Consider the following 27,685-nt stretch of genomic DNA (forward strand, 5'->3'; position numbering starts at 1 on the left):
AGCAAAGATTTGACCCGTTAATTATGCTGTGTTGGGATTAGACTGAGGGGGGGGCACCTGGGGAAGCAGGGAGGCCACTTAGGACGCTATGAGAATAATCACAGCAAAAAAATGAGGGTATCCTGGGCTGAGGTGGGATGCCAGTGAAGGTGGCGAGAAGTGGTAAGATTCTGGGTATATATGAAAGAGCAGACAGATGTATCACATGAGAGAAAGAGGGAGTCAAGAATAACTGCATGATTTTCGACTTGAACTACTAGAGGAATGGAGTTGCCACGTACTGAGATAGGGAACCTTTGAGTAGTTCGAGGAGGAAGATCAAAAGTTTGGATGAGAACAGCCATCCAAGTAGAGGTGTGGGACGGGCAGGGATACACATCTGTGGAGTTCTGAGAGGCCCAGACTGAGATAAGGTTTGAAGACAAGGTTTGAAGCTGAGAAACCGAACCATCACCTAGGGAGTAAAGAAGGGAGAAAAAAGGGAAGAGTTCTGAAGACTGGACCCTAGAGCTCTCCAATATTTAGAGCTCAAGGAGATGAGGCGGCACCTGTAAATAAATGGCTTGCAAAATGATGGCAACAAATTAGGACAAATTACTCATAGAGAACATGTTAGAGCTTGAACTTGGATAGCATCCTCATACCACACATTCCTCTTACTCTACTGATATGTATTCAAAACAGTTCCTTATTCATTTAGTATTTGCAACGCCCATCAGGAATCCACAGGAACAGGTTTTTGACAGAAACTTTTTATACCTTCTGAAAACCTGCACTTAGACCCAGAAAACTGTATTTATTCTCAAAAGTTTCTTAGTTTCATTAAGTCGTCAGGAAAAAAAATGAGATTGTTATAAAATATGTAAAAAGAAAATGCAATAAAATGTGAATAAATTGAGATCTTTTAGAATCATAGATTTGATTATATGGGGTTCAACTAGTAATGATTTACAAGTTTCTTTTGAGGTAGATAAACAAATGAACACTCTTTGGAAGAAAACGAAAAGGGAGGTGTTGGAACAAGTAAAGAAAAAAGCAGAATGGTGCTGAAAATATATTAGCCTAATGAGAGGAAAGGTTGAAGAATTTTCTTTTTAAAAAGAAAAAATTTTAAAGATTTATTTTATTTTTAGACAGAGGAGGGGGAGAAAGAGAGGGAAACATCAAGATGTGGTTGCCTCTGGTGCGCCCCCTACTGGGGACCTGCCCAGCAACCCAGACATTTGCCCTGCCTGACTGGGAATCAGACTGGTGACCCTTTGGTTCGCAGGCCAGTGCTCAATCCACAGAGCCACACCAGCCAGGGCTGAAGAATCTTCTCAAAGAGAAATTATAATAATCATTATCAGGAAGTAACTCCCCAAATATTAAAGGTGGAATACTTGGTTTAAGTCTACTCTCCTCTTATCCTTTTTAGGGTGAAAAATGCTGGGGGAACCAATAAGCATTGCAGGAAGAAAGGTGGTAAAAATCATAATTTAGAAGCATATTTAATAACTCATAAAATGTTTACAGTATATTAAGAGAAAAAAGATTGTATGTAGAACTATATGCAAAATACCTCAATTTAAAAAATACCTCAATTTTCTACATGCATAGAAAAACAACTTCAAGTATACAGAACAGTTGATGGGATAATAGTAAGTGATTTTAATTTTCTGGGTGCTTTTAAAATTTTTCCAAATTTTCTTTTTTTAAAAATGACTTTATTATTTTATTTTTAGAGAGAGGGGATGGGAAGGAGAGAAACATTGATGTGCGAGAGATACATTGATCGATTGCCTCTCGAATGCCTTCAGCTGGGGACCTGGCCTGCAACCCAGGCATGTGCCCTGACTGGAAATCCAACCTGCGACCTTTGGATTCACAGGCCAGCACTCAATCCACTGAACCACACCAGCCAGGGCAAATTTTCCAAATTTTCTACAAAGAAAAACAAAACAAAAAACGAGGAGCTGCTAAAAGGTTGGTGGACCTCAAACCCCAGAGAATGAAATCAAAGCAATTTCATCTAGAGCTCCAGTCAGAAGCGAAAGGCCCCTTGTTTGTAGTTCTGCAGGGGGTGGGAAGGGTTTTCAGTTAGCTGTGGTTACCATAAGACCAGTAAGAGAAGAAGTTGAAAAAAGTCTGGTTAGAAACCATAAAATATCAATATATTATTAAACTGTCAAAAATTTTAAGAGCACTACTCAAAAGGATGTGGAAAAACATACATATTCTTATATACTATATACATGTACATTCTTAGTGATGATGCATATGAACACGACCCTTTTTGAAAGTAATTTAGCAACATGGACAAAGAGATATAAAATGTGCGTGTTCAGCCCTGGCTGGGTGACTCAGTTGGAGCAACATCCCTCACATCAAAAGGTTAAGGGTTTGATCCCTGGTGAGGGCACGAATGGAAGCAACCAACTGATGTTTCCCTCCCTCCCCTTCCCTCTTTTTCTAAAATCAATAAACATATGCTCAGGTGAGATTTAAAAAATTACTGAAGAAAAAAGTACATCTTCTTTTGGCCAGTTATCACAAGTCTGGAAACTTATCCTAGGGATATAATCCAAAAGAAGAAAAAAAGTCAAGTGCACCAGATGTTCACTACGGCTTTACTTCCAACAGGGAAAAGAAACACTCTAAGTGTCCAAACAGGAAAATAGGCAGATCATGACATAGCCACCTGAGAATTACCCAATCTTTTGGTACTGCAACAAAGAAATGTTATTTGAAAAGGGAGGATTCAAAATTGTAGTACAATACGGCAGCTTTGTTAAGACTGGAATATATTACAAAAGTTTTAATAGTATTCCATGTGGAATTCTAGCAGAAATTTTTTCCTTCCCTCAAACTTTCCCTAATGTTGTTACATGGTTTTCACATGGTGTATGGGGGGGGGGCGGGGACGGGGACAGTAAAGGGTATTTTTTCTTAAGTTACAAATGTCGGAGTCACAATAAAAGTTCTTTAAATTCGTCCCTTCCAGTAAACTTCGTTTTTCAAGTTCCAGGCTTGGACCAAGAGCCCACCTAAGGACCCGCAGTCCTGAGCCCAGCGCGGGTACCACTAAGTACTCGCTTGGTCCGTTGCAGACGCTCCAGCGCTGCCCCCACAGCGTCACCCCAGGACCCCACCTAGAATCCCTGGAAGGGACCCCCGAGCGAGGGTGAGGCCGATGCTCAGCCGTGCAGCGACCATTCCAAGGTCATCACCGAGCTCGCAGTCGCCCAGAGCTCCCCGACTGTAGGTCCGGGTCCCGCTTTCTGCCGGGTGCCCCTCTCCCCATGGCGAGTCGCGACCCCAGTGCCCCACGGCTCCTCCGTGGAGAACGCTCACATTGTGTGATGGCGGCCGCCGAGGCCCCCAAGCCTGAGCTGGACGCCTACACGCCCCCTGCTCAGGCCCAAGACCCCTGAGGCGTAACCACGACCAGACCCCTCTTCCTTTTTCGCCCTCTCAACCCAGCTTTTCCCGACTCCGGGAAGAACCGGGAAGAGAAGGCGGAGGCGAGTGAGGAGCCGCCGGATAAATAGTGTGGCCCGCCCCGCCCACCGACCTCATTTCCGCCGGGCGGCAAGATGGCGGCACCTAGGCCCCGCCACGCAGACTTCCGCCCCACGCCGAGACCCTGGGCGCGCTACGGGCGGTGCCGGAGCTGAAGTTGCGACCCGGGTTGTGTGGAGTCGGGGTACGTTGGGGCGCGCGCCTGCCTTGTGCCTGGCGGGGATCTAGGGAGAGGGCTCTCCAAGGGCCTCGGCTTGGGTGGTCCTGGGAGTCGCCACGTGGGCGGGGAGGAGCTGAGACTCCGCGCGAAGAGACGCACTGCTGGGGGGCGGGCGGCCAGGTGGGTGGGGTTCTGCCTCGGGTCCGCGTGCCGTCTCCCGGATTGACTTTGTTGCCCCTTCCCTCTTCTCTCCCAGGCAATATGTCGGAAGGCAATGCTGCCGGCGAGCCCAGCGCCCCAGGAGGGCCCCGAACCCTCCTCTCCGGGGCCCGGGGACTTATCGGTCGGCGGCCGGCGCCTCCCCTCACCCCCGGCCGCCTTCCCTCCATACGCTCCAGGGACCTCACCCTCGGCGGAGTCAAGAAGGTACCCGACTACCTGGAATTACAGGCTGCTGGGGTTCAGTCGATGTTAAATCCTCACGTACACCAGGCTTGGTGGTGCATCTCACGGGTCTAGTCCCCAGACTTCTGCCTGCACATTCTGGGGAGCCCGTCCTACCTTGAAGTCTAGATGATGAATGCAAGCTGTTGACATGGTTCTGTGAGATGGCTGAAGGGCAGAGGATTCTAATTAGTTCAAAATCAACTTGAGCAGTGTTTATTAACTTTCTGTGTTTGGACAGCATTCAGAAACCTATGAAAGTCACGCAGGCATAAACGCTGCCGTCAGTTTTAGAGTTCCCAGTTTGTCAGTGATCCCATTGTGCACTCTTCTGGTCTAGAGTGGAACGGATTCTAGGCATGCCATTAGAGGCTCTGTGTCTTATTCTGTTTATGACTGTACTTGTGAAGAGTAACCCTTAAAGTGGGGAGAGAGGGTGATGACAAGCATAAAGCAGCCATTTTTTAAAAAAATGTTTTATTTAGTTAGGGAGAGAAACATCAGTGTGTGGTTGCCTCTTATGCGCCCCTTACTGGGGACCTGACCTGCCACCTTGGCATGTGCCCTGATTGGGAATCAGGGCCAGTGACCCTTTGGTTCGCAGGCGGGCACTCAGTCCACTGAGCCACACCAGCCAGAGCAAAGTGGAGCGTCCCTGGGTGGGCACGAGCCACCTTTTTTTTTTTAAGACTTTATTGCCTAGGTAAGTTCTGGTGACAGTCTAACCTGTCATCTGTTTGTGAGTCCTGGCTGATCTCTGTCTTTTCTACTTGAGTTCTTTCCCTATGTTACCCGACCAAGGAAAAGAAAAGAGGTGAGATTAGCTAAATTCCTTTGCTTTTAGAAGGCCTGAGGGTTCTCCTTTCAGAGGGCAGAAACTGAGGCTGCTCTTGAAATGGTTTTTGGTGTCCCTTTGTATGTGTAACTCTGCTGCCACCATGACTTGCCTGCCAGTTCCTCCTTTTCAAGTACCTGCCTATCTGTATAAATTTCTGACGGCAGCGTGGAATGTGCGAAAGAGTGGCACGGCCGTCTTGGTCCATAGAAGATTCCCATAGGGTTTTTTTCTCTTCCTCTGTGCTTTGGGATGAGAATTTACCAAATCAGTGACTCCTGTATTTCATTTCAGAAAACCTTCACCCCAAATATCATCAGTCGGAAGATCAAAGAAGAGTGAGTAGCTGGCGTTGTGAATACTCGCCCCTTATTTACTTGCTCTGCATTTGGGCCTTTTGGGAAATAACTAGGTATGGGGCTCGGAGATTTAAATTTGTGTATTTAGTTCTTTTCACTCCCAGCTGATTGTAATATGCAAGTTTTAAAAAAATACTGTTGCCTGGGAGTCCTTCCCAGAAATTGTGATGTAACTTGTTTTCAATGAAACAGAGTGATTGCCTTTTGCAGCCAGAGTTGAGACTCAATAGTTTAGACAAAGATGTATCACATTTTCCCTTAAGTTCATTTACATTACAGTCTTCCTGTCTTCAGTCAATTAAAAAAAAAAAAAAACATTTCGGGGCAGTCTGTAGAATTCAACATTAGAGTCATAGTTCCAATGTAGACTCTCAGACAAGAAGGTAAAGCAAAACAGACTGGAAGGACTGCCCATAGATGGAGTGCAAAAGGTGGTAGACATAGGATCAGGCTCTGTTTCTCCTGATGTGCAATAGTTATTGGCTCAGGTGGAGTGGAGAGCTGTGGGAGGCAGGGTAAGTGAGTAGTTTCCCTTGGTCCGTTCTCTTTTCCAGGCCCAAGGAAGAAGTAACCATCAAGAAGGAGAAGCGAGAAAGGGACAGAGACCGACAGAGAGAGGGGCATGGGCGGGGCCGGGGTCGCCCAGAAGTGATCCAGTCCCATTCCATCTTTGAGCAGGGCCCAGCTGAAATGATGAAGAAAAAGGGTACAGAAGCTGCTGGGGCTCCGGGAGGAAGGGCTCAGTGGATTTCACTTCAGACTGCCTGAGAGAGAAGGGCAAGGGCAGTGGGTAGACCCTGCTCCTAGTTTCGTTTTCCTTGCTGTTGTCCTCTTCCTTACCCCTGGTGATTGGGGTGATTTCCTGCAGGGAACTGGGATAAGACAGTGGATGTGTCGGACGTGGGGCCTTCTCATATCATCAACATCAAAAAAGAGAAGAGAGAGACAGATGAAGAAACAAAACAGATCCTGCGCATGCTGGAGAAGGATGATGTAGGTACCCGCAGGCTTGGGGGGTGGGCCTCTTATATGGCTGTGGAAAGGGCCCAAGGGAGCCAGGGTTGGGGGAAGAATTGCTCTCTGATGTCCTGGAAGCCTGGTGAACAGCAGGAATCTTCAGTTAGCAAAGGGCTAAAGTGGCCCTGGCTGAGTGGCTCAGTTGGGGCGTCGCCCCGTATACCAAAAGGTTGCAGGTTTGATCCCCAGTCGGGGGCATGTATAGCATGTATGGAAGGCAGCTGATCGATGTTTCCCGCCCTCCCCCAGCTCTCCTCCTTTCTCCCTCCTCCCCTCTCTCTAAAATCAATGAACCTATCTTTGGGTGAGGATTAAAAATAATAATAAAGGAGTGGGCTGAGGTGGACTGCAGTCCGAGTGTGTGTGTATGCTGGCCAGGCTGTGTGAACCGTTGACTTCCTTGGCAGTTCATCGATGACCCTGGGTTGAGGAACGACACTCGAAACATGCCTGTGCAGCTGCCTCTAGCTCACTCCGGGTGGCTGTTCAAGGAGGAAAATGAAGAACCAGATGTTAAACCTTGGCTGGCTGGCTCCAAGGAAGAGGACATGGAGGTGGATGTGCCTGTTGTGAAAGGTACTCTGTGTCAGTTAATACCTCACTTCCTTATCTGTGGCTTCCCACCCCCCACTCCCCCCTACATGCCACCTGGGTTACTGCTGGTAAGCAGGTCCCCTCCCGTTCCAGCTGTAAAATACATGGCCTGAACAAAGATGCTAAAGTCGAACTCTCAGAAGGTTCATGGCGACAGGTACTGGTGGGCCTAGGCACAGATACCCCTCATTAGATAGGTCACACAACTCCTCTGTGCAGCCCGTGTTTCCCTCCAGCTTCCTGGCTGAGTGACAGTGGAGCAGTTGGGAGTGAAGGGATGGGTGCAATGAGGTGACATAGAGGGTGGCCACTTAATAGCCCTTCCGTTTGTGTTATCTTGGGCAGTGAAAGAGGAGCCACGAGATGAGGAGGAGGAGGCCAAGATGAAGGCTCCTCCCAGAGCAGCCAGAAAGATCCCGAGCCTCCCGAAGGACATATCTGTGGCAGAGCTGCTCAGGGAGCTCAGCCTCACGCAGGAGGATGAGCTGCTGTTCCTGCAGCTGCCAGACACGCTCCCGGGCCAGCCGCCAACTCAGGACGTCAAGCCTGTAAAGACAGAGGTGCAGAGTGAGGATGGACAGATGCTGGTTGTGAAGCAGGAGAAAGACCGGGTATGCTCAGGAATGAGTTGTGTGGAATTATGGGGTAGGGGGCTCGATCAGGAAGGGAAGCAGAGACCTGTAGGGTGTGTCACCCAAGCTGAATTGCAAGAATAATAGGTGTTTGTTCTTTCTTCCCATAAAGGGCTCGGGGCTTTGTGCTTTAGCCTTGATTATATGCGTGTCTACTTTCTACAGTAAAATACTGGAACATACACAAATGAGAGAACATAAACCCTCATGTGCCATCACCCAGTGTCAGCAGTTATTAATATCTTGTCCATTTGTTTACTGGTTTGCTGTGGGTTTTGTTTTTTAACCACTGGCACGCAGCCCTAGGGAAAGGCCCTCTTTGGGGAGCTCATGGTAGCCTTTGCCACTGATCCCTTTGGGAAAGGGTTCATTCATGAAGCATGGGGAAACAACTCCTTACCCCCTTTCTACCCCTTGACTCTTCCCAGGAGGCCAAGCTGGCAGAGAATGCTTGTACCCTGGCTGACCTGACAGAGGGGCAGGTTGGCAAGCTGCTGATCCGCAAGTCAGGAAAGGTACAGCTGCTCCTGGGCAAGGTGACTCTGGATGTAACGATGGGGACCGCCTGCTCTTTCCTGCAGGTGAGAGCCTGTAAGGTCAAGGGCAGAGGCTCCTTTAAGAGGTTGAGGTTTGTTGAATAATCAGTGCTGAATGAAGGAGAAGTGTTTTGGGGATTATCACATTAAAATCAGGACTGGTTGGTGGGCTGTGTGGCGGTTTTGGTTCTCATTGCCTTCTCTGTGGATTGGCAGGAGCTGGTGTCCGTGGGCCTTGGAGACAGTAGGACGGGGGAGATGACAGTCCTGGGACACATAAAGCACAAACTTGTATGTTCCCCCGATTTTGAATCCCTCTTGGATCACAAACACCGGTAAGAAGAGCAGATGGAGGATGCTGATGGCCGTGCCCAAGGCTGCTGCGTGCTCCAGACGTTTTGCTGTAAAATCTGCCACCCAGGAAGGGCCTGTTCAGCCCACCCACTCACTCCAGTCTTTGGCATCCATTGTCCCAGTTTTTCCCACAGTGTGGATACTGCATGTCCTTGCTGCTGGGGGACTTGTCCCTTCTATTTATTTTTATATTTATGTCTTATCTCTTCAACTGACTGCATCTTCCCCCCGGGAGGGGGATGGTCTGTGGAAGAGGATAGGCTTCTTCCCTCAGTGGGAAGTGGTGGAAGGACTGCTGCTCCCCCTCCCCCCTCCCCCCTCCCCCCTCCCCCCTCCCCCCTCCCCCCTCCCCCCTCCCCCCTCCCCCCTCCCCCCTCCCCCCTCCCCCCTCCCCCCTCCCCCCTCCCTCCTCCCTCCTCCCCCCTCCCCCCTCCCTCCTCCCTCCTCCCTCCTCCCTCCTCCCTCCTCCCTCCTCCCTCCTCCCTCCTCCCTTCTCCCTTCTCCCTTCTCCCTTCTCCCGAGGGCAGTGGCAAAGGGCAGAGAGCAAGCAGGGAGTCTTCATGTCTAAGACTCCACACTCGGGCCCAGCTCTATCAGTAACTAGCTGTGTGACCTTGGACAAACTACCTAACCTTTCTGAGGCTTGTATGCTTCATCCAACTAAAATGAGGATAATACCTACCTCATGAGGTTGGTGTGAGGATTACATGGAATGTTGTAGATGAAAACTCCTTGCACAAGGCCAGACATACACAGTAGTCGCTCAATAAATGTTAGTTTCCCTTCCTTTTGCCTGAGTCTGTTTTCAAACAAAATAGAGATTCTGAGAATCTGTTGGAAGAAGTGAACAGAGCGTTTTTGTCCATGCATTCTTACTCCAAGTTGCTTGTGCCCAGGCCTGAGACTGAAGGTGCAGGGCCCTTCTGTGCCCTTTCCCTCCTGAGCATTCTTAGCCGAGTGCTTGCTGTGCATTGCTGTGGGGTGCTGGCTATGGGTAGGTTCTACCAAATGAAGTCAGAGACTCCTCTCAGCACCCTATGCATGCCTTCGGGTGACACAGTGGTCCCAGGACTTGTTGCCCCTGCCCGCACCTCTGCAATAAGTAGTAGCACTCTCTAGCTTCCATTGAAATATTTCTCAAAAGAGCAATTAATCATTTTCTTAGGGAGTTATCACTACCCTAAGTCAAATACTGCTGGAGAGCAACCCTTCATAAGACAGAAGTCAGAGGTGTATTAAATAATGGCCTCTGACATTTGGCATGACCTCCCCCTTCAAAAGCTTTAAACCTGAGAGGCACACCTTTGTCTCTTGCCCTAGCACCCCCAGGCTCACCCACTTGGCTTGGATCCCAGTCCCCATGGCCATGCTGGCCTTTTAGTGCATGGTCTGTGCTCTTGTTCTTCTCACCAGGTCACCACACTTGGTCCTCCTCCGCCCTCGCCCATTGTCCACAGGGCAGGGTTTTTCCCTGGTTCAGCAGGGCAGGGTGGGGGGCATCTTAGAGGTTAGGGAAAGCCTGCAGCAGCGTCTGGTTATTAGGTGCTGATGTTGCAGCTCCCCTTGCTGTGAGCCTGGCAGATCGCCTGGGGAACAGGTGGGCCACGATAACAATCATCCTCCTGCCTTGCAGGTAACCTCGGATTTTGAATGGTTATGCCTGCCGTTAGTGTCATCTTCGGTCATGGCTGAGGCTTTTCCTACATAGAGCCCCTTCAGCTGCCTAGCCCGCTGTGAGGAGATTCAACAGTCACTGCCCCTTCTGTAGCCAAGAGCTCGCAGGAGCACTGCGGTGTGGTGGTCTGGGCTCCTGTCTGCAGAGGGCTGGAGCGGAGGTTCCTTGCAAACAGGTATTCGGTCTAAGGCTGAGCTATGAGGAGCCCACTGCTTTTGTTCTCTGGTCTTGGATGCTTTCTTCTTTTAAATAGCTAATGCTCTGCCAGTAGGTCTTCCTTGTATCCCTCTCTCCTGTTTCTGTGGTTCAAAAATACTCTTCTGTTTTTTAGGCTAAACCAAGGCCCCACCTCATTAGACGTTTGGTGTTTTTCAGTCTTCAGTTCTTTGACTTTTCCCAGAAAGCTGAGCAGGAGCATGTACCACTTTCACGCTCACCATTGCACCATTTCAGGTCCACATGACCTGTGTCTGTCCCCTGATACACACGTCGGATGTCATCAGTAAAAGTGTGGAAGAAGGCCAAGGCAAGTCTGCTTTCTTGGCTGAGCCTCTGAAACATACATTTCTACCAACAAATTAGTGCAAATAACGGGAGTAAAATCCCAAAGCTACATTCACGTGTGGATGCAAATGTAGTATTACTTCCCGCATCGACATGTGCATTTTCTTCAGACGCCGAAAGGGGGAACTATAGGCTTGATCATTTCTTAGTGACGTGGTTAAGTGACAGATGTGGGCTTTAGCGTCAGGATTGGGCTTGACTCCAGCTCCACCAGTCACTTTGGAGAAAATCACTTCCCTAAGCTCAGTTTTATTTACTTTCCACAAAATTGAGATAACAGCAGCTTTTTTGATAGGGTTGCTTTTAAATTAGAGTGGGCTTAAAGCATTTATTTGGTGCCAGACAGAAAAATGCTCCTGTCAGGATGTGGTCTGCACGAGTAACAGGAAACTAGACTGGCAGGGACACAAGCTGCTTAATTACCCCATGTAGCAAGAAGTCTTCAGGGAGGTGGTTGCAAAAAATGGGTTAGTAGCCAAGTCCTCACCAAGATTTTCTTGGATCTGCCCTGTCTGGCGTGTTTTGGTTGGCTGGAGCATTGTCCCATTCACCAACATGTTGCAGGTTCGATTCTCAGTCAGGGCACATACCTGGTTTGCATGTTGGATCCCCAGTTGGGGCGCATGTGGGGTGGGGCGGTGGGGGAGTGGGGTCGACCAATCAATGTTTCTCTACCCAGCCCCTTCCCTTCTCTAGAAGCAATGAGAAAAATGTCCTCAGGTTAGGATTTTAAAAAATACAGATTTTCTCGGATCCATTTGTTCTGCTGTCCTCAGTGTTGTAAAGTGGCTGCTACGGCCCAGCATTATTTCTTCCAATGACAGTGCGCAAAGCCACAGCAGGAAACAAAGTAAAAGGCAGTAAAGGAACTTTCTCATCGTGCTCCTGTCGGAGAGGAATAGTCTTCAGAAGCCCAAAGGGACTTGCCCCTGTATCTCCCTGACAGAGCTGGGCTGCCTACCCACCCTTAGGGCACGGGCAAAGAAGGACGGGTGGACCAGCTTTCTCCCCTGTCACTGGGCATCTTGCTGCCTGACACAGGATTTTGTTTGTCTGGAAGAAGCAGGAATGACGGACAGGCCATGAGAGCTGCTGTGATGTTCAAAAACTACTGTCACTGCAGTAAAACAAAGTGTATCTAGATAGAATTTTTTTGGAACGTTCAATCACCTTTTATTCTATAAAACAAGATTTAACATGTAGTGCACATTCTTTCAGACTCCAAAACTGTATATTATGAATAATAGTTTTATCACGCCTTATCTCACCCCAAAACAGCAGTAGTGCTCCCGTGTTAAGGAGCATCTGCATTTCAGATACTTGTGAGCGAGCTGAAGGGGACTGTGTCCTCTAATCCTCACAGACCTACCCACGAGGTCCAACTGAGCCGCTCGACCTCAAACGTTCCCCCGGGGCGGGGCAACCGTAGACAGTTCTGGGAACGGCTCTCCTGCCGTACAACACAGCGGTGACGGCTCTACTGGAACCCACCTGCGGACGCACCGGTTTCACCTGCAGTCACCAATGTCAGGACACTTCGATTCTCCCTTTTTTTTTCACCGCTTAAAAAGTTATGTGATAAACACTCTAACTGTTAAATTGTTGCCAGTATCCTCAATTATTACCTTAGGATTCTTCCTTAAAAAAGGCTTTGCTGAGTCAAACCCTGTGACATCTTTACCTCCAGACCGCTTGCCCCACTTCACATGCTCATCGACAGGGTGTAAGAGTTGCTCTTGCACCTATCAGGGCAAAGGGATCGTCACCATGTTGTTTTTAAACTATAAATGCATTGAATAAAAAGATGCTGAGTAGGAGGCCTGACCTGTACTCGCTGACCCCTCTGAAGAGATAACTGCCGTTCTCTCCCCTCCATCAGACGTCAGAGTGGCTGACGTGAGAGGAGCGCTCTGCTCCTGCAGTTGGGGTGCGTGCTTTCCAAAGCCAGCTGTGTTTTTCCCAGGCTTGCATTTCCCGGTTGTATTCATGATGGTAATTGCATAGTTCAATGAAACATTGTATGAAATAGATATGAGGGCTGAAAGAAAGTGTTTTTGATGCAAATTAGATAAATACCTATTTTAATTGAATATGTAAGTTGATAGATAAACCAAGTGCTAAAAGAAAGTTCTTATTTCTATGGAAACTAAGGTAAGTGCTTTGGAAAGACTTAATAAAGGTGAGTCGCTCAAAACCACTGTGGCATTAAGTTTAGGCGAGATAAATGTAAAGATGGGGAAATCGTAAACATCCAGGGCAATTCTGCATTCAGATTGCTCCTCATTCTACTTCTGGAGAACCCCAAACTGGTGCTCTTAGCAGTGCGCCATGGGCGTGTGTGGTTTCCGCGGAGTGCTGATCCATGGGGCCGCCCTCAGAGGAAAGGACTTGTCCCTACACCAAAAGACCGGTGGGTGCACAACTATTTATAAGTGATTGATTAAAAGAAGATACTTAAAATAGATAGTTTTTTTTGTTAAAAATTTTTCTCCAAAATACCATTTAAGATTAGGTTCAGCTATGGGAAATAGAACCCCAAAATAAGTGACTTTAACAGATAGCATTTTATTTTCTCTTGTGAAAACCTAAAGAGTCACAGTATGAGCTCGTATGGCAGCTCTGCTCCACCAAGCCCCAGGGGTCTCCGGCTCCTGTCAGCTTAACCTGCCCCTGGCGTCTAGGCTGTGGCCCAGATCCTCATGTTGCTACTGGGGGACCAGAGCTCCAGTCATTGTGCTTCACCCCAGGCAGCCAGATGAGTAGAAGTTTTGTATCCTCCAAATAACGGGGGGTGTCTCATACCTCCTTTCAGGTAGGTTCCTGGGAGCTGTCCCATATATTTATGGTTACATACCATGGTCCAGAGAGCAGGGATATAGTCAACCCTTATCTTTATCCTGAATGAGCAAGTACCCTCCTAAAAGTCAGGGCTCATCATGGAAGAAATTAAGAGCAGACACAGGACCACCCAGCAGCCTCTGTCATATGTGTTTAAGAGTAACTGACCAGCCCTGGCTGGTGTGGCTCAGTGGATTGAGTGCTGGCCTGTGAACCAAAGGGTCACTGGTTCGATTCCCATTCAGGGTACATGCCTGGGTTGCTGGCTAGGACCCCAGTGGCGAGCACATGAGACGCAAACACTCATTGATGTTTCTCTCCCTCTCTCCCTGCCTTCCCCTCTCTCTAAAAATAGATAAATCTTAAGAAAACAAAAGAATAACTGAACAACCACTGGTCCCAACTGTGACAGAGAAGAGCTCCAATGTGCCTCATTTACATAAGCACACCCTGGACTGCAGGGTAGACACACAGGCAGCTGCAACCACTTCCTGGCACTCATTCTCAGTGGCCTTGCCTGGCCTGTGTTACTCATCTGACAAAACCCCACTTTTGAGTAAGTCTGCATCTCTGCTGACTCAGCATCTGCCCTGAGGGCTTCGACTTGGCTGGAGAAATACCCACAACCAAGTGGAGTGGTCTCACCTTAAGACCAATAATCTACTACATTTTCCTTGTCCATTTACTCCCTGTTGCCCAGAGTACTTCAGCCCCTCTCTTTTCTGGTTAAATCCAACATTCAGTGATTGTTATTTTGATTAAACTAATATGTTCATAGCCAAGCCATATTTATATATGATTACATTTTTCTTGTAAAACGTAGTCCCCATTGTGTTAAACATTTCCTCACTTAAAGAAATTTGCTTAGTTTTCTATGTAGGCAATGCAAAATTTCTCGAGGCATCCACCAAAACTACCGAGTTCCTTTTAACCCGGTCCCTCTCAGTGAGGCAGTCCCTCCAGTGCACGGCTCCCCTGGAGCCCTCAGACGCCCGCGCCGCTCAGGACTGTTGTGCTGGACTGCCCTTGACCCTGACTGGAAGAGTCCCTCCGAGTCTTTTGTGTTGAGTCCTCTATTTCCTAGTTCCCATTTCCTCTCCCCGTTTTTTCATTTGCTCCCTCTTTCCACACTTTTCAGTATTTCCTAAGAAGCATATTTGGCAAGTGAGTTGTTTAAAATATCTAAAACCGCCTTTGTATGAATGACAAGGCATACTTGATCAGTAGTTTGGCTGGGTATAGAATTCCTAGTCTAAAATCATTCTACCTCAGATGTTTGAAGTTTTTGTCCCACCATTTTCTAGCTTCCAGTGTTACTGTTGAGAAGGTAATTGCTTCCATTTCTAGTATTTTGTGATCTGTTTCTTCTCTTTGGAAGGTTTTAGGATCTTTTTATCCTGGGTGCTATGCTTGGGAGGCTTCTAGGACAGGTCCTTCAACTTCTCAATCTCAAAGCAATTTCAGAATTGCAGGCAGAGAACAGAAATGTTACAGGTATCCCAGGGCTAGCATTGGATAATTCCAGAGGAAATTGTAGCAGTTGCCATTTGAAAGACATGCATAGTCCAAGACCCTGCCGGGTCAGGTCTGCTCTCTGAGCTGGTCCCTTCTGACCCTCCTTGGCTTCCAGTGAAGAGGTTTCACTTAGTTCCCAGGCACCTTGTGGGGGACTTACTTGACTTCTACTTTACAGTTTTATCCTAAGTGGCAGTCACATTTTGTCAGGGAACGCTTTGTCAAAACCTGCGGGACTTTTTGGTGTTTTTCTTTTCTTGTTGCTGGTGGTATTGGTGGGTAAAGTGGACTTTGGTTCTTGAGTTTGGCAAAGAAAGAATTCAGGGCCAAGCGCTCAGAAGAAAAAGTTTATTTTGAAAGTTGCAGAGGTAGGAGAAGCGAGCCGGCAGGGCTGTGTGGGCTCAGGAAACAAGTACAGAAGCAAAAGGAGGACCCTTGGAGCTTAGGAGGGGAAGGCAAAGGAAATGCCTGGGGTGGGGGGAGGGGGGAAGCTGAAAGGCACAGGCATGCTCCCCAGAGGGAGAGTGCCAGAGAGCACTTCTGACAGCTTTTCCTAAGTCCCTGGCCCCCCAGCACCTCCCCCCTCTCACTGTCACTGCGGACCCTGCTTGCTGTGTGTTAAGGAAACAGGGGCAATGGAGAGAACATCATGTTCCCCCTGCGGCATCTCGCTGTCTGTTGCATCACTGTCGGGGGCACAGCCTTCCTCCTGTCACTGAGGGTGAAGTGTGCTCCTCCGAGACCAGGCCCTTCACTGGGCGCTAGATTCCCACCCCTCTTACCTACTCAAGGATACTGCTCAGCACCCCCTGCACAAGTGTTAGCACGCGTGCACGCACACACAGGCACACTCCAGTTTCCCTCCATTAGATCAGCCTCATGGGATACAAGTAGGTTCCCATGGATCCATCTTGAACACAACCAATTTCTTGGAAACAACCAATTGTCACCAAGCCTGATGTCCACCTGCCTACTCTCCTGTCCCCTCCTGGATGTCTAGTAAGCAGCTCAACCCTAACTACCAATTTTGGGAAATACAGGGCCCAAAATAACCCATGTGAGTCCAGTCAGCAAAATCCTGCCTGTGTCAACAGGACAAGTGACTTAGTGTCTTCCAGGAACAAACTGTAAGGGGTAAAGGGGGAAGAATGAAGGAGGAAGCCATAGATTTTAAGACATTTAAGACCTAATGGCATTCAATGGCAATGTAGGGACGTTATTAGGTACTGATTCTGAGAACTGCAGGAAACTCAGCTTGGAGACTGCATCCGAAGCCCTGCACTGAGTCTACACCAGGCTGTAACGCGGCTTCTGGCAGCTTGAGGCCATGTCCCTGGGACAACCCAGTCTCTTCTGAGTTTCTGTTTGAAAAATATCAGAACTGTCAAAGAAACTGCTGTTTGTTCCAGCTAACACCTGACATAGACTCCTGATCTTTCTTTCTTAGAACATTGATTGATTGATTGATTGATTGATTGATTTAAAAGTGCACCCTGGCTGGTGGATTGAAGGCGGGCTGCAAGCTGAAAGGTCACAGGTTGATTCCTAGTCAGGGCATATACCTGGGTTGTGGGCCAAGACCCCGACTGGGGGCACCCCAGAGGCAACCAATAGATGTTGTTTCTCTCACATATCGATGTTTCTCTTCCTCCCTTTCTCCCTCCCTTCTCCTCTCTCTCTCTCTCTTAAAAAAAAAAAAAAAGGAAAAATTAAAAGTGCTTATAATTGTGAATCCATGAGTCTGGAGAGTCTCCTGGGTCTCCTGGTCCAATTGAATCGATCACTCAACACTTGGATCTTTAAAGGAAAAAAAGTTTATTTCTTAGTATAGTGCACAGAAGTGGATCCTGTGTCCCCCTCCCAGCCCAGTGCAGGAAGCTCTCACAGTTGGGCATTCTCCTTCTTAGGTTGGCAGTAGCTAGTGACAGATGTGATGCTGACATTTCCTCTTGGGCTGTGTCAGCTGCCCATGTTCTGATGGAGGGTAGGGACTGAAGTGAGGTAGGGACCCAGAGGTGTCAGCTGAAGAACTGGGGATAGAATGCCAACTCTAGTAAGCCCTGTGTGGCCAGCTTCTGACTCAGCTCTTCTGAAGCATTTCCTCTGTTCCCTTCACTGGATTGGTCACTGGTCCACCTCCCCAATAGCTGCAGCAGGGGCTGGGCTTCCTTCTACCTGGCACATTTACATGTAAGACCCAGCCAGTCAGAAAAAAAAAAGTGCAGTCTTGATCATCATTGACCCCACAACCTTACTTGTGTATTTTTCAGTGCTGAGTGGAAATATAGAATAATTCTAGGTATTCTAAGCAGAAAAGGTGAATGCAGGACAATGAGGATTTGTGGACTGATTGGGAAGCTGGAGGAGTAAGTGATAGGTTGCCCTCCAGGAATCTGAATGCCAGGGAACTGGCCCACCAGGGGAGCTGCATCCCTACCTGCATCAGGAAGCGGGGGTCAGGACAGAGTAAGTTCCAGAACACTCTGAATTGCTACAGTCCAGGGATTAGGAAGTCCCCACAGGCTCAGCTGCCTCTGCAGAACCACAGAACTAAAAGTCAGACCCTGGTACACCTAAAGAATAAACCCCACACCGAATGTGTGCCTACTGTGTACTAGCCACAGTGCGAAGTTAGGGTACCTCAGTGACAAAACAAAACCGTCTCTGTCCTGGTGGAGCTGAATTCTAGTAAGGGAGACAGACAATAAGCATTAAGTAAGTTACATAGTATTTGGGAGATGACACGTGCTTGGGTTTTTCTTTAAGGGTAAAGAGAGTCTGTGTGTGGTAGTGGGGCATGTCTCTGAGTAGGGTTTGCCTTGTTGAGAAACCGTCATTTGAGAAATGGAACCAGCAGAATCACATGGGAGTGGGGACAGCTAGAATCAAGACTGGCAAGTTGGCTGTCGGGAGCAGGAGCAATGATGGGAGAACAGTAGAGGAAGGTGTGGGGTTGGCATCCAGGTCATGAAGGGCTCTTAATCCATTGTAGGACTTTGGCTATCCTAAGTGATATGGTTAGTTGTAATGAGTGTTAATTAAATTTTAAAGGCGCACTTAGCTGCTGTGTTGAGGCAAGGGTAGAAGCAGAGGCACCAATTTGGAGGCTGCCAGTCTCCCAGGCAACAGATGGCAGTGGTGTGGACCAGTGTGGTAACAGTGGAGGTGCTGGGAAGTGCTTGGATGCTAGATACTTATTTCAAAAGAAGAGCCAGCTTGGTCTGTTGATAGACCAGACATGGGGCAGGGAATAGAGAGAGAGACAAGAATCAAGCTGCCTCCACAGCTTTGGCAGCAGAAAACAATCTGAGTGGTAGAGAGAGCACCTGCACATTCACCTTTAAATCTCAGTGGGTGGAACCAAGGTGGCATGCAGAGGCCTAGCACAAGAGATTCTGGGAAATGTAGTATTTCCTTCCTAGCCCCCATAATCCAGGCTGGCACTTAATAAAGAGGCAGGAAAGACTGTGGATCAACCACACTCCCCATGGTTGGCTAAAATACAAAAAAAAAAAAAAAAAAAATTTATATTGCATTGTGTGCCCACCACCCAAAGTCAAATTTGAATGTAAAGCTTTCTGTGACTATATATGCTGCCAAAACAAAGTTCTCATTGGTTCATTTCCTCAAAACAGGATATTCCACAGAAAACACACTCAGTGCCTAACACTGACTGTACGCTCAGTGCAGCTCTAAAACTTTCTCCAGAACGAGGTAACCGTAGACAGTTCTGGGAACGGCTCTTGTGCCGTACCACACAGCGGTGACGGCTCTACTGGAACCCACTGGTGGACTCCGGTTTCACCCGCAGTCACCAATGTCAGCACACTTTGGTTCTCCCACTTTTTCACTAATTAAAAAAGTTATGTGATAAACACTGTTATTGTTAAATTGTTGCCAGTATCCTCAATTATTACCTTAGAATTCTTCATTAAAAATGGTTTTGCTCACTCTGGCTGGTGTGTCTCAGTGGATGGAGCACCAGCCAGCATCCTCAAAAGGCTGCTGGTTAGATTCCCAGTCAGGGCACAGGCCCAGGTTGTGGGCCAGGTCCCCAGCTGGGGGTGTGCGAGAGGCAACCTGTTGATGTATCTCTCCAATGTTCCTCTTCCTCTCTTTCTCACTCCCCGCCCCTCTCTCTAAAAGTAAGTAAATAAAATATGTTTTTTAAAAAAGGCTTTGCTGAATCAAACCCTGTGACATCTTTACCTCCAGACCGCTCGCCCCAGTTCACATGCTCATCGACAGGGTGCTGCTCTTGCACCTATAAGGGCAAAGGGATCATCACCATGTTGTTTTTAAACTATAAATGCATTGAATAAAAAGATGCTGAGTAGTTAAGATTAATTAGTTAAGATTAGGTTCAGCTATAGGAAATAGAGCCCCAAAATAAGTGACTTTGACAGATAGATTTTATTTTTTTCTTTTAAAAACCTAAGGAGGCACAGTGTGGGTAGTATGGCAGCTCTGACTTACTTTAAGAATAACTGAACAACCACTGGTCCCAACTGTGACAGAGAAGAGCTCCAATGTGCCTCATTTACATAAGCACACCCTGGACTGCAGGGTAGACACACAGGCAGCTGCAACCACTTCCTGGCACTCATTCTCAGTGGCCTTGCCCGGCCTGTGTTACTCATCTGACAAAACCCCACTTTTGAGTAAGTCTGCATCTCTGCTGACTCAGCATCTGCCCTGAGGGCTTCGACTTGGCTGGAGAAATACCCACAACCAAGTGGAGTGGTCTCACCTTAAGACCAATAATCGACTGTAATTGTCCTTGTCCATTTACTCCCCACTGCCCAGAGAGCACTTCCTGACAGCTTTTCCTAAGTTCCTGGCCCCCCAGCACCTCCCCCCTCTCACTGTCACTGTGGACCCTGCTTGGTGTGTGTTAAGGGAACAGGGACAATGGAGAGAACATCGTGTTCCCCCTGCAGCATCTCGCTGTCTGTTGCATCACTGTCAGGGGCACAGCCTTCCTCCTGTCACTGAGGGTGAAGTGTGCTCCTCCGAGACCAGGCCCTTCACTGGGCGCTAGATTCCCACCCCTCTTACCTACTCAAGGGTACTGCTCAGCACTCCCCTGCACAAGTGTTAGCACTTGTGTGCGCACACACAGGCACACTCCAGTTTCCCTCCATTAGATCAGCCTCACGGGATACAAGTAGGCTCCCATGGACCCACTTTGAACACCACCAATTTCCCTTCAAGTTCTCATTGGCCCCTAGTTACCACTTTTCTCTGCTCCTCCTTGCAGCGCAACTTTTTGAAAGGGTTGTCTTTACCTGTCCCCACTTTCTGTCCTCCTTCCTCCCCTGAACTCATTCCTGTCGGCCTTTCTCCACTCCACCCAGCAGGTCACTGGTGAGGCCTTTACCAAACTGAACAGTGACTTTGCAGTCCTCATTTTACTGCACCCACGGTGCCATTTGACACAGGTGATCACTCCTCCCTTCCTCAGATACCTTCTTTCCTTGGCTCTGGGCTCACTGTCCCAAAGGTTCATTGTCCTGCTGGAGGTGCTCCTAGTCTCCTTTCCTGGTACCTCCCGTGGCCCCCCCCTCTAAACATGGGTGTGCCCAGGGCTCAGGCCTCAGAATGTTGCCCTTGTCCTTCACTCTCATTTCCTCAGTGAGCTCATCCAGAGTCTGCTTTCAACTCCGTCTGTGACTCCCGATTTATCGTCTCAGCCTGGACCCTTCTTCTGTGTCCTGGCCTGCCATCCACCTGCCTACTCTCCCATCCCCTCCTGGATGTCTAGTAAGCCACCCAACTCTAACCACCAATTTTGGGAAATACAGGGCCCAAAATAACCCATGTGAGTCCAATCAGCAAAATCCTGACTGTGTTGACAGGGCAAGTGGCAGTTTCTTCCTGGAACAAATTTTAAGGGGAAAAAAGGGGAAGAATAAGAGAGGAAGCCATAGATTACACATTTATGAGATAATATCACTCAGTGGCAATGTAGGGACATTATTTAGATACTGATTCTGAGAACTGCAGGAAACTCAGCTTGGAGACTGCATCCGAAGCGCTGCACTGAGTCTACACCAGGCTTTAATGTGGTTTCTGGCAGCTTAAGGCCTGTCCCTAGGACATCCCAGTCCCTTTTGAGTTCTTGTTTAGAAAAGATCAGGGCTGTCAAAAATTTTTGCGTTTTGTTCTAGCTAACACTTCACTAAGGCCGTAACCTCCCTGGATTAGAGCTTTTGCTTAAAAGGGCTTATAATTGTGAATCCTTCCTCTGTCCCTTTGAGATGTATATGAATAACCTATAACTCCAGAGTGTGTGTCTCAAGGAACTGAAGACCGTTCGCTTGAAATGCTGTCATCAGGGAACAAGGACTTCTGTCTCCCAGTGTCTGGGAGGATAGAACCCTAACTGCCGTCATTTCCAGCTAGCAGATGCTGCTGGCCTGGTCACAGTTACAGTGACCAACCCTCAGCAGTCTCCTCTCCCAGCTCCGTCCCCTCCCCCTCCCGCCCATTCTCCCTTTAAAATCCCCAGTCACCTCTTTGCAAATCAGAATGGGGCTTATTTCTTTTCCCTACTGTCAGTAGTCACTGAATAAAATCTGTTCTCACTACTTGAATATCCAGCCATTGCTTATCTTAGGCAACGTAAAAAAAAATCATGAGGCAATCAGGAATATTTGTATATTGACTAGATATTTGATACCATTGAATAATTACTGTTATTTTTTTTTAAAGCTGGGATAATGGTATTTGGTTCCATTTTCCAAAATAACAATTAGAAAAATCCAACCAGAATGTTATTGCTTCTTACTGCTTCCAGCTTTATGGCTCTTGACCAAACTAACATCCTCTCTTGTGGGATTTTGCATCTTATTTGATGGGTCTACTTCTGCACCCTCTCCCACCCCCATCCCACCAGTCTGGGCAGCCAGAGAGATCTTGGAAAATGTGCCATATCCTGTCACGTCCCATCTCATTCAGAGTAAAAGCCACGTCTGTTCAATCTACAAGACCTCGTGGGATCCTCCCTGACCACCGTGACCTCATGTCCTGTTCTCCCGGTCAGCCCGCGTCAGCCACACAAGTCTGGCTACTTTGTAAGAGCGGCAGGTCCAGCTTCAGGGTTTCCACATTATTTTCTCCCTCCCTAGAACCCGTTACCCACAGACACCTTCATGTCTTTTTTTAAAATTATATTTTATTGATTATGCTATTAGAGTTGTCCTGATTTTCCCCTTTCCCCACCTCCACCCAGCACCCCCACTCCCTCAGGCAATCCCCCCACCATTGTTCATGTCCATGGGTCATGTGTATACGTTCTTTGGCTTCTCCATATCCTATACTATACTTCACATCCCAAAGACTATCCTGTAACTACCTATTTGTACTTCTTTTTTTAAAATGTATTTTGCCTTCTTACATATCCTGTTTTATTTTATATTTTTATAGATTTTATTTATTTAGTTTTAGAGGGAGAGGAAGAGAGGGAGAAAGAGAGGGAGAGAAACATCAGTGTGCAAGAGATCGATCTGTTGCCACTCGCACACTACAACTGGGGACCTGGCCTGCGACCCAGGCATGTGCCCTGACTGGGAATCGAACCTTTTGGTTCATAGGCCAGTGCTCAGTTCACCGAGCCACACCAGCCAGGGCCTATTTGTATTTCTTTGTTGTTGTTTTTTTTTAATAAAAACCACACACCCTTTTTATTGGTAAGTCCTAAAGAGGTATCAAAATTAAAAGCACAAATTACAGGGTAAGACTTAACTATTAAGAGCATCAAAGGAAGTGAAAGTGGGACTAGGTGCAGGGCTGTATGAGTTAATGAACACGGGCGGAACAGGTGGGGAGGACAGTGAGCACATGCTGACGGAGCTGGGGGAGAGGATCGGGTGAAAATTTTGATCTTAGAGGAGCGCCTAGGTGAAGAGACAATGGGACAAGAATTCTAAACCCCACTATGTGCTTAAGAGTCATCCTCTCCTTCCTCGGCCTCTTTTTCATCATCCTTGGTCACCTCCAGCTGGCCATCCCCCCATCTTCATTATCATCATCATGCAGTAGGTCCCCCTGCTCAGCAGAGTCATCTGTGCCCCCTCCCTCAGACTCCATCTTTACATCAGTCTCATCTTTTTTCAGGGAGCTGCTGCTCTGCTCCTCTTCTGACTTATCATCCTTCACCTCTCCTTGTTTGCTCTGTTCCTTTTCAATTTTTTCCAGGCTTTCCACTGGAAAAGTGGAGAATCCACTCTTTGTTTTATCTGGGTCAATTCCTTCTTAAAGGCCTGAAGATCGCCTCCTTTCAACTTTCCAGACTTGGAAGGAGATCCTTGCTCTCCACTCTCAGAATTGAAGCCACTTTTGCCCCTTCGTGAGGTGTTTCCTGATCCGCGCTGGCGTTTCGAGGGCACTACAGCCAGAGCATAGGAGGGGGAGGAGGAACACGTGCTGTCATAATAAAAATTATGTCCTCTTGTCATAATCCTGTTGAAAGCCATGGTCCAAGTCAGAAGAGGAGCCACACATCTCCACTGCAGATCGTTTCACACCTGCGTTTCCTCAGTTCACTTTTGGTTCTACAGCCAGATGAATGTCCCAAACCCGGCCAGCAATCATTCTGCCAACCTCTCCTGCCACCGCGGCCCAGGCATTTTTCTCGTTAACATATTGAACAAAGGCAAAGCCCTATGAATGGAACAACCCACAGTTTTGCCATATTTTGAGAAGACAGCCTCCACATCAGATTTCTTGACCAAAGGAGTGTTGAGATTCCCAATGAATACATGGGAGTTCATGGAGCAAGGATCTGTCTTGTTGGTAACATTGCTGGCCATTGTCTTTGATGATAAGGTTCCTCACAAACCTGAAATGTAGCTGAAGATCAAAAAGATCTCACTCAAGCAAAGTTCCACTAACTTACATATTTCAAATGATTTGTAGCCTGGAGGGAGAAGGGAGAAGATATTCGATTCTGAATCTCCATTCCTGGGTTCTATGTAGAGTAGATGATTGCTGATCAAGGTCAGAAAGGTGGCCACAACTGTTTGGCCTTTGTCTCTTCACCAAATGGTCCCTATTTGTATTTCTTAGTCCCCTCACCTCTTCACCCATTCCCCCACAACCCCCTCCTGCCTGGCAACCATCAAAATGCTCTCCGTATCCATGATTCTGTCTCTGTTCTTGTCTGCTAGTTTGTTTTTTATATTCAGTTGTTGACAGGATATGTTTTTGACATTTGGTTGTTCATAGTTTTGATCTTTTTTTCTTAAATAAGTCCCTTTAACATTTCATATAATAATGGTTTCATGATGATGAACTCTTTTAGTGTTTTCTTGTGTGGGAAGCTCTTTATCTGCCCTTCGATTCTAAATGATAGCTTTGCTGGGTAGAGCAACCTTGGTTGTAGGTCCCTGCTTTTCATGACTTTGAATATTTCTTGCCAGTCCCTTCTAGACTGCAAAGTTTCTTTTGAGAAATCAGCTGACAGTCTTATGCAGACTCCCCTGTAACTAACTGCTTTCCTCTTGCTGCTTTTACGATTCCCTCTTTATCTTTAACCTTTGGCATTTTAATTATGATGTGTCTTGGAGTGGGCCTCTTTACATCCATCTTGTTTGGGACTCTTGTGCTTCCTGGATTTGCATGTCTATTTCCTTCACCAAATTAGAGAAGTTTTCTTTCATTATTTTTTCAGATAGATTTCCAATTTCTTGCTCTTTCTCTTCTCCTTCTGGCACCCCTATGATGCGAATGTTGGACTTCTTAGTTGTCCCAGAGGCTGCTTTTACTACCCTCATTTTTTTTTTGGATTCCTTTTTCTTCCTGTTGTTCTGATTGGTTGTTTTTTGCTTCCTTATGTTCCAAATCATTGATTTGATTCTCAGCTTCATCCATTCTACTCTTGTTTCCCTATAAATTGTTCTTTATTTCAATTAGTGTATCCTTTGTTTCTGACCAGATTTTTTTTTTTTATGCAACCTTTATTGAGGTCGTCACTGAGTTCCTTGATCATCCTTGTAAGCAGTGTTTCGAACTCTGCATCTGATAGATTGCTTGTCTCCATTTTGTTTAGCTCTTTTTCTGGAGTTTTGATCTGTTCTTTCATTTGGGCCACGTTTCTTTGTCTACTCGTTTTGGCAGCCTCGCTGAGTTTGTTTCTATATATTAGGTGGAGCTGCTTTGACTCCATGTCTTATTAGTGTGGCCTAATGTAGCAGGTGTCCTGTAGGGTCCAGTGGCACAGCCTCCCCTATCACCCAAGCTAGGTACTCAAGGTACTAAGAGAGGCTTAGTATACTATCCTTTTGTAGTTGAGCCTTGGTTGTTGTTGACAAAATAGGAGGGATTTACCCAGGCCAGTCAGCTGCAAGGATTGGCTGTGACCACTTACCACCAACTTCACCCTCTGTGGAGGATCAGCTGTGCAGGAGTGGGGTGGTGGTACTTGGATGTGGTGGTCTGTAGCTATCCACATAGGTGCACTGGCCCTGGGGTTTCCAGGGTAGTACAGGCCAAGGTCAGCCCGCACCTGTGTTTTGCCCTGGGACACCCTGCCTGAGTCTTAAAGCAATCTGAGAAGGATGCTACCTGTGCTGGGACTGGAGATTCCCCCGTTAAGCTAATCTGTGCATCTAGGCTGGCTGCTGCTATTGCCTGGCCTGGGGCTGAGAGGCAAGGTGTTGCTTGTTTGATAGGGTTTAGGAAATTGTGCAGCCTAACCAAGACCAGCCATTCATATGGAAAAGCATCTTGGGTGGCCCTGTAAATTGGGTGGAGTGGAGTCTCTGGGGATCTCCAAGGTGGGTCAAACAGTGTTAGCCAGGTTGCTGGAGTCTCAGATATGGCTCCAGCTTGCTAGCTCTGTGGCTGTGTGGGGGGAGGTTTTAAAAAAGGGACAATGGCCTCTGTTTGCCTTGATGCCAGACACTTCAGTTTCTCCCTGCATGCCACTTGTATCTTTCAAGCTGCTACTGTGGTGCTGGTGTTCAGCTGGAGTGAGGGGAGCCCGTGTGTGGGCTCTTTAAGAGGACCTGCTTGGGCTCCAAAAGTTTTTACAACTGACTCAATTCTTGCTGGTTTTTGAAGCCAGAAGTTGTGGAGACTTATCTTCCTGGCACTGGAACCCTAGGCTGAGGGACCTGGTGTGGGGCTGGGACTCCTCACTCCAGAGATATCCCTCTGGAATTTTTTATCCACCTGTCGTGGGTGAGGAACCAGCCCGTTGCATGTCAACATCCCTGCTACCACTCTGGATGGATGTGGTTTCTTTAACTCCGTAGTTGTCAGGCTTCCATTCAATATGATTTCTGATGGTTCTGAGTGCTGATTTTTCTATATTTTACTTGTAAATTTGATGTAGTTGAGCAGAGGCAAGCCATGTCTGCCTACACCGCCATCTTGACCAGAAGTCCCTACATACATCACCGTCCTGTCTGGTTTCCTTACTCCCATTAGGTCTCTGAGGCTTTCCCTGTCCACCCTACATAAGTTAGTAATGTCCCATCCCTGACACTCCTTATGCCCCATTCCTGATTTCTTTTTCTCCATTGCACTTATCACCATCTGATTTAATTTTATTTCCTTTTTTGTCTCACATAAGCTATGTGAGAGTAGACTGTTTTGTTCATTACCATATCCCCAAAACTTAAAATAGTTCCTTTCATGTAATAGGCCCCAAATAAATGTTTGTTGAAAGAATAAAGGAACGACTATTGCGTGTCGTTTTGTGTGACAAGATTTGTTAACCGCATTTCTGAGCAAGTGAAAAAAGGACTTTGGAGTGTGCTGGCTTCCTCCCCAGGGAAGGCTGTCCTTGCCATTTTCAGAGAGAAGAAAGGATCTCACCAACTGTAGGGTAAATGGAGGCAGTCTGGCTTCCTCACCCAGATATCTGGGGAACTAAGATAAGCTGTGTTCTCATAGCCTTGAGTGGGCTCACATGCGCAGAATCTCTCTGTATTACACAATGTATTCTGACTCCCTGCTGGCTTTCTCTGTATTTAGTATATTAGGGAGTTAGGAGCTCCCCGTGCAGGGAGGGAGAGGGACAGGTGACATGCAGTGTGACACGCAGGGACATGCAGCTTGCAGTGTGCATGGCTCGCCCACCTGTGAATAAAGGCATGTCAAGCATCCCCACAGCTCCGTGAATATGTTTCCACCTGCCCAAATGCTATGAACCTGTCTGGCCTTGACAGGCTGCAACACACCAACCTAGTGGGCAGGGCTTTGGGCCAATTTCATGTGCTGTCCTTGTGGCTTTTGTTGCTGAGTGTGTAGTTGATCCTGGTGTTTTCCGTGAGTGTACTGTGAATGCTCAGAAATGTCTGAAGGATTACACCAGCAGGAATTGGTGTTTGTAGAGAAGTGCTGCTGTCTGTGGGACCCTGCAGCCTGTGACCTCTTTGAGGAAAAATTCCTTCTGATTGATCATTTTCCTGACCAGAGCCCTCGAGGGGGTTATTGCCTCCCTGACATGGCTAAGAGATACACCTCTTTTAAAAAGTGGCTTTCAGCTTGCTATTGGTCTGTCAGAACTGAACACCCAAGAGTGTTAAAACACACACCCCTAGAAAGATGCCTTGTGACTGATATTTGGGGGATAGGTAAACTTGGACTCAACAAATAATGATGGGGGGAGAACCCAACATGCCTCACCTGTGGAAATGTGAGTCTGTACCTG

At 47.5% G+C, this 27,685-nt stretch overlaps 2 protein-coding genes and 1 pseudogene across 6 annotated transcripts in view; 2 read left to right on the forward strand and 1 right to left on the reverse strand.

Annotated features, from left to right (window-relative positions):
• Positions 1-3,556: 3,556 nt before the first annotated feature.
• Positions 3,557-8,751, forward strand: POLR3D (RNA polymerase III subunit D). Of its 2 annotated transcripts, none has more exons than XM_024560979.3 (9): positions 3,557-3,685; positions 3,918-4,087; positions 5,235-5,278; positions 5,854-6,005; positions 6,168-6,292; positions 6,724-6,892; positions 7,256-7,521; positions 7,971-8,123; positions 8,295-8,751. In XM_024560979.3, exons 2-9 carry the CDS (start codon positions 3,923-3,925, stop codon positions 8,415-8,417), a joined length of 1,197 nt encoding a protein of 398 aa, XP_024416747.2. In that variant the 5' UTR covers positions 3,557-3,685; positions 3,918-3,922; the 3' UTR covers positions 8,418-8,751. The 2 variants fall into 2 exon arrangements, with proteins under 2 accessions (XP_024416747.2, XP_024416748.1); XM_024560980.3 differs by having other exon boundaries at positions 7,971-8,057.
• A 166-nt stretch (positions 8,752-8,917) lies between these two features.
• The window catches only part of PIWIL2 (piwi like RNA-mediated gene silencing 2), an 83,755-nt gene continuing 64,987 nt past the window's right edge, over positions 8,918-27,685 (forward strand). The window contains exons 1-3 of one of the 4 annotated variants that reach the window (XM_071219233.1): positions 8,918-10,282; positions 10,561-10,633; positions 11,496-14,065. The gene's annotated coding sequence lies outside the window, so the exon portion shown is untranslated. Of the gene's footprint in view, positions 10,283-10,438; positions 14,066-19,119; positions 19,686-27,685 lie in introns of those variants that run through there. The other 3 variants (XM_071219234.1, XM_053910427.1, XM_024560760.3) reach the window with 3 other exon arrangements.
• On the reverse strand, positions 22,970-23,849 carry LOC112305011 (heterogeneous nuclear ribonucleoproteins C1/C2-like; annotated as a pseudogene).

The sequence above is a fragment of the Desmodus rotundus genome, chromosome 9, assembly GCF_022682495.2.
Source record: "Desmodus rotundus isolate HL8 chromosome 9, HLdesRot8A.1, whole genome shotgun sequence".
In the NCBI taxonomy this organism is placed as follows: domain Eukaryota; kingdom Metazoa; phylum Chordata; class Mammalia; order Chiroptera; family Phyllostomidae; genus Desmodus; species Desmodus rotundus.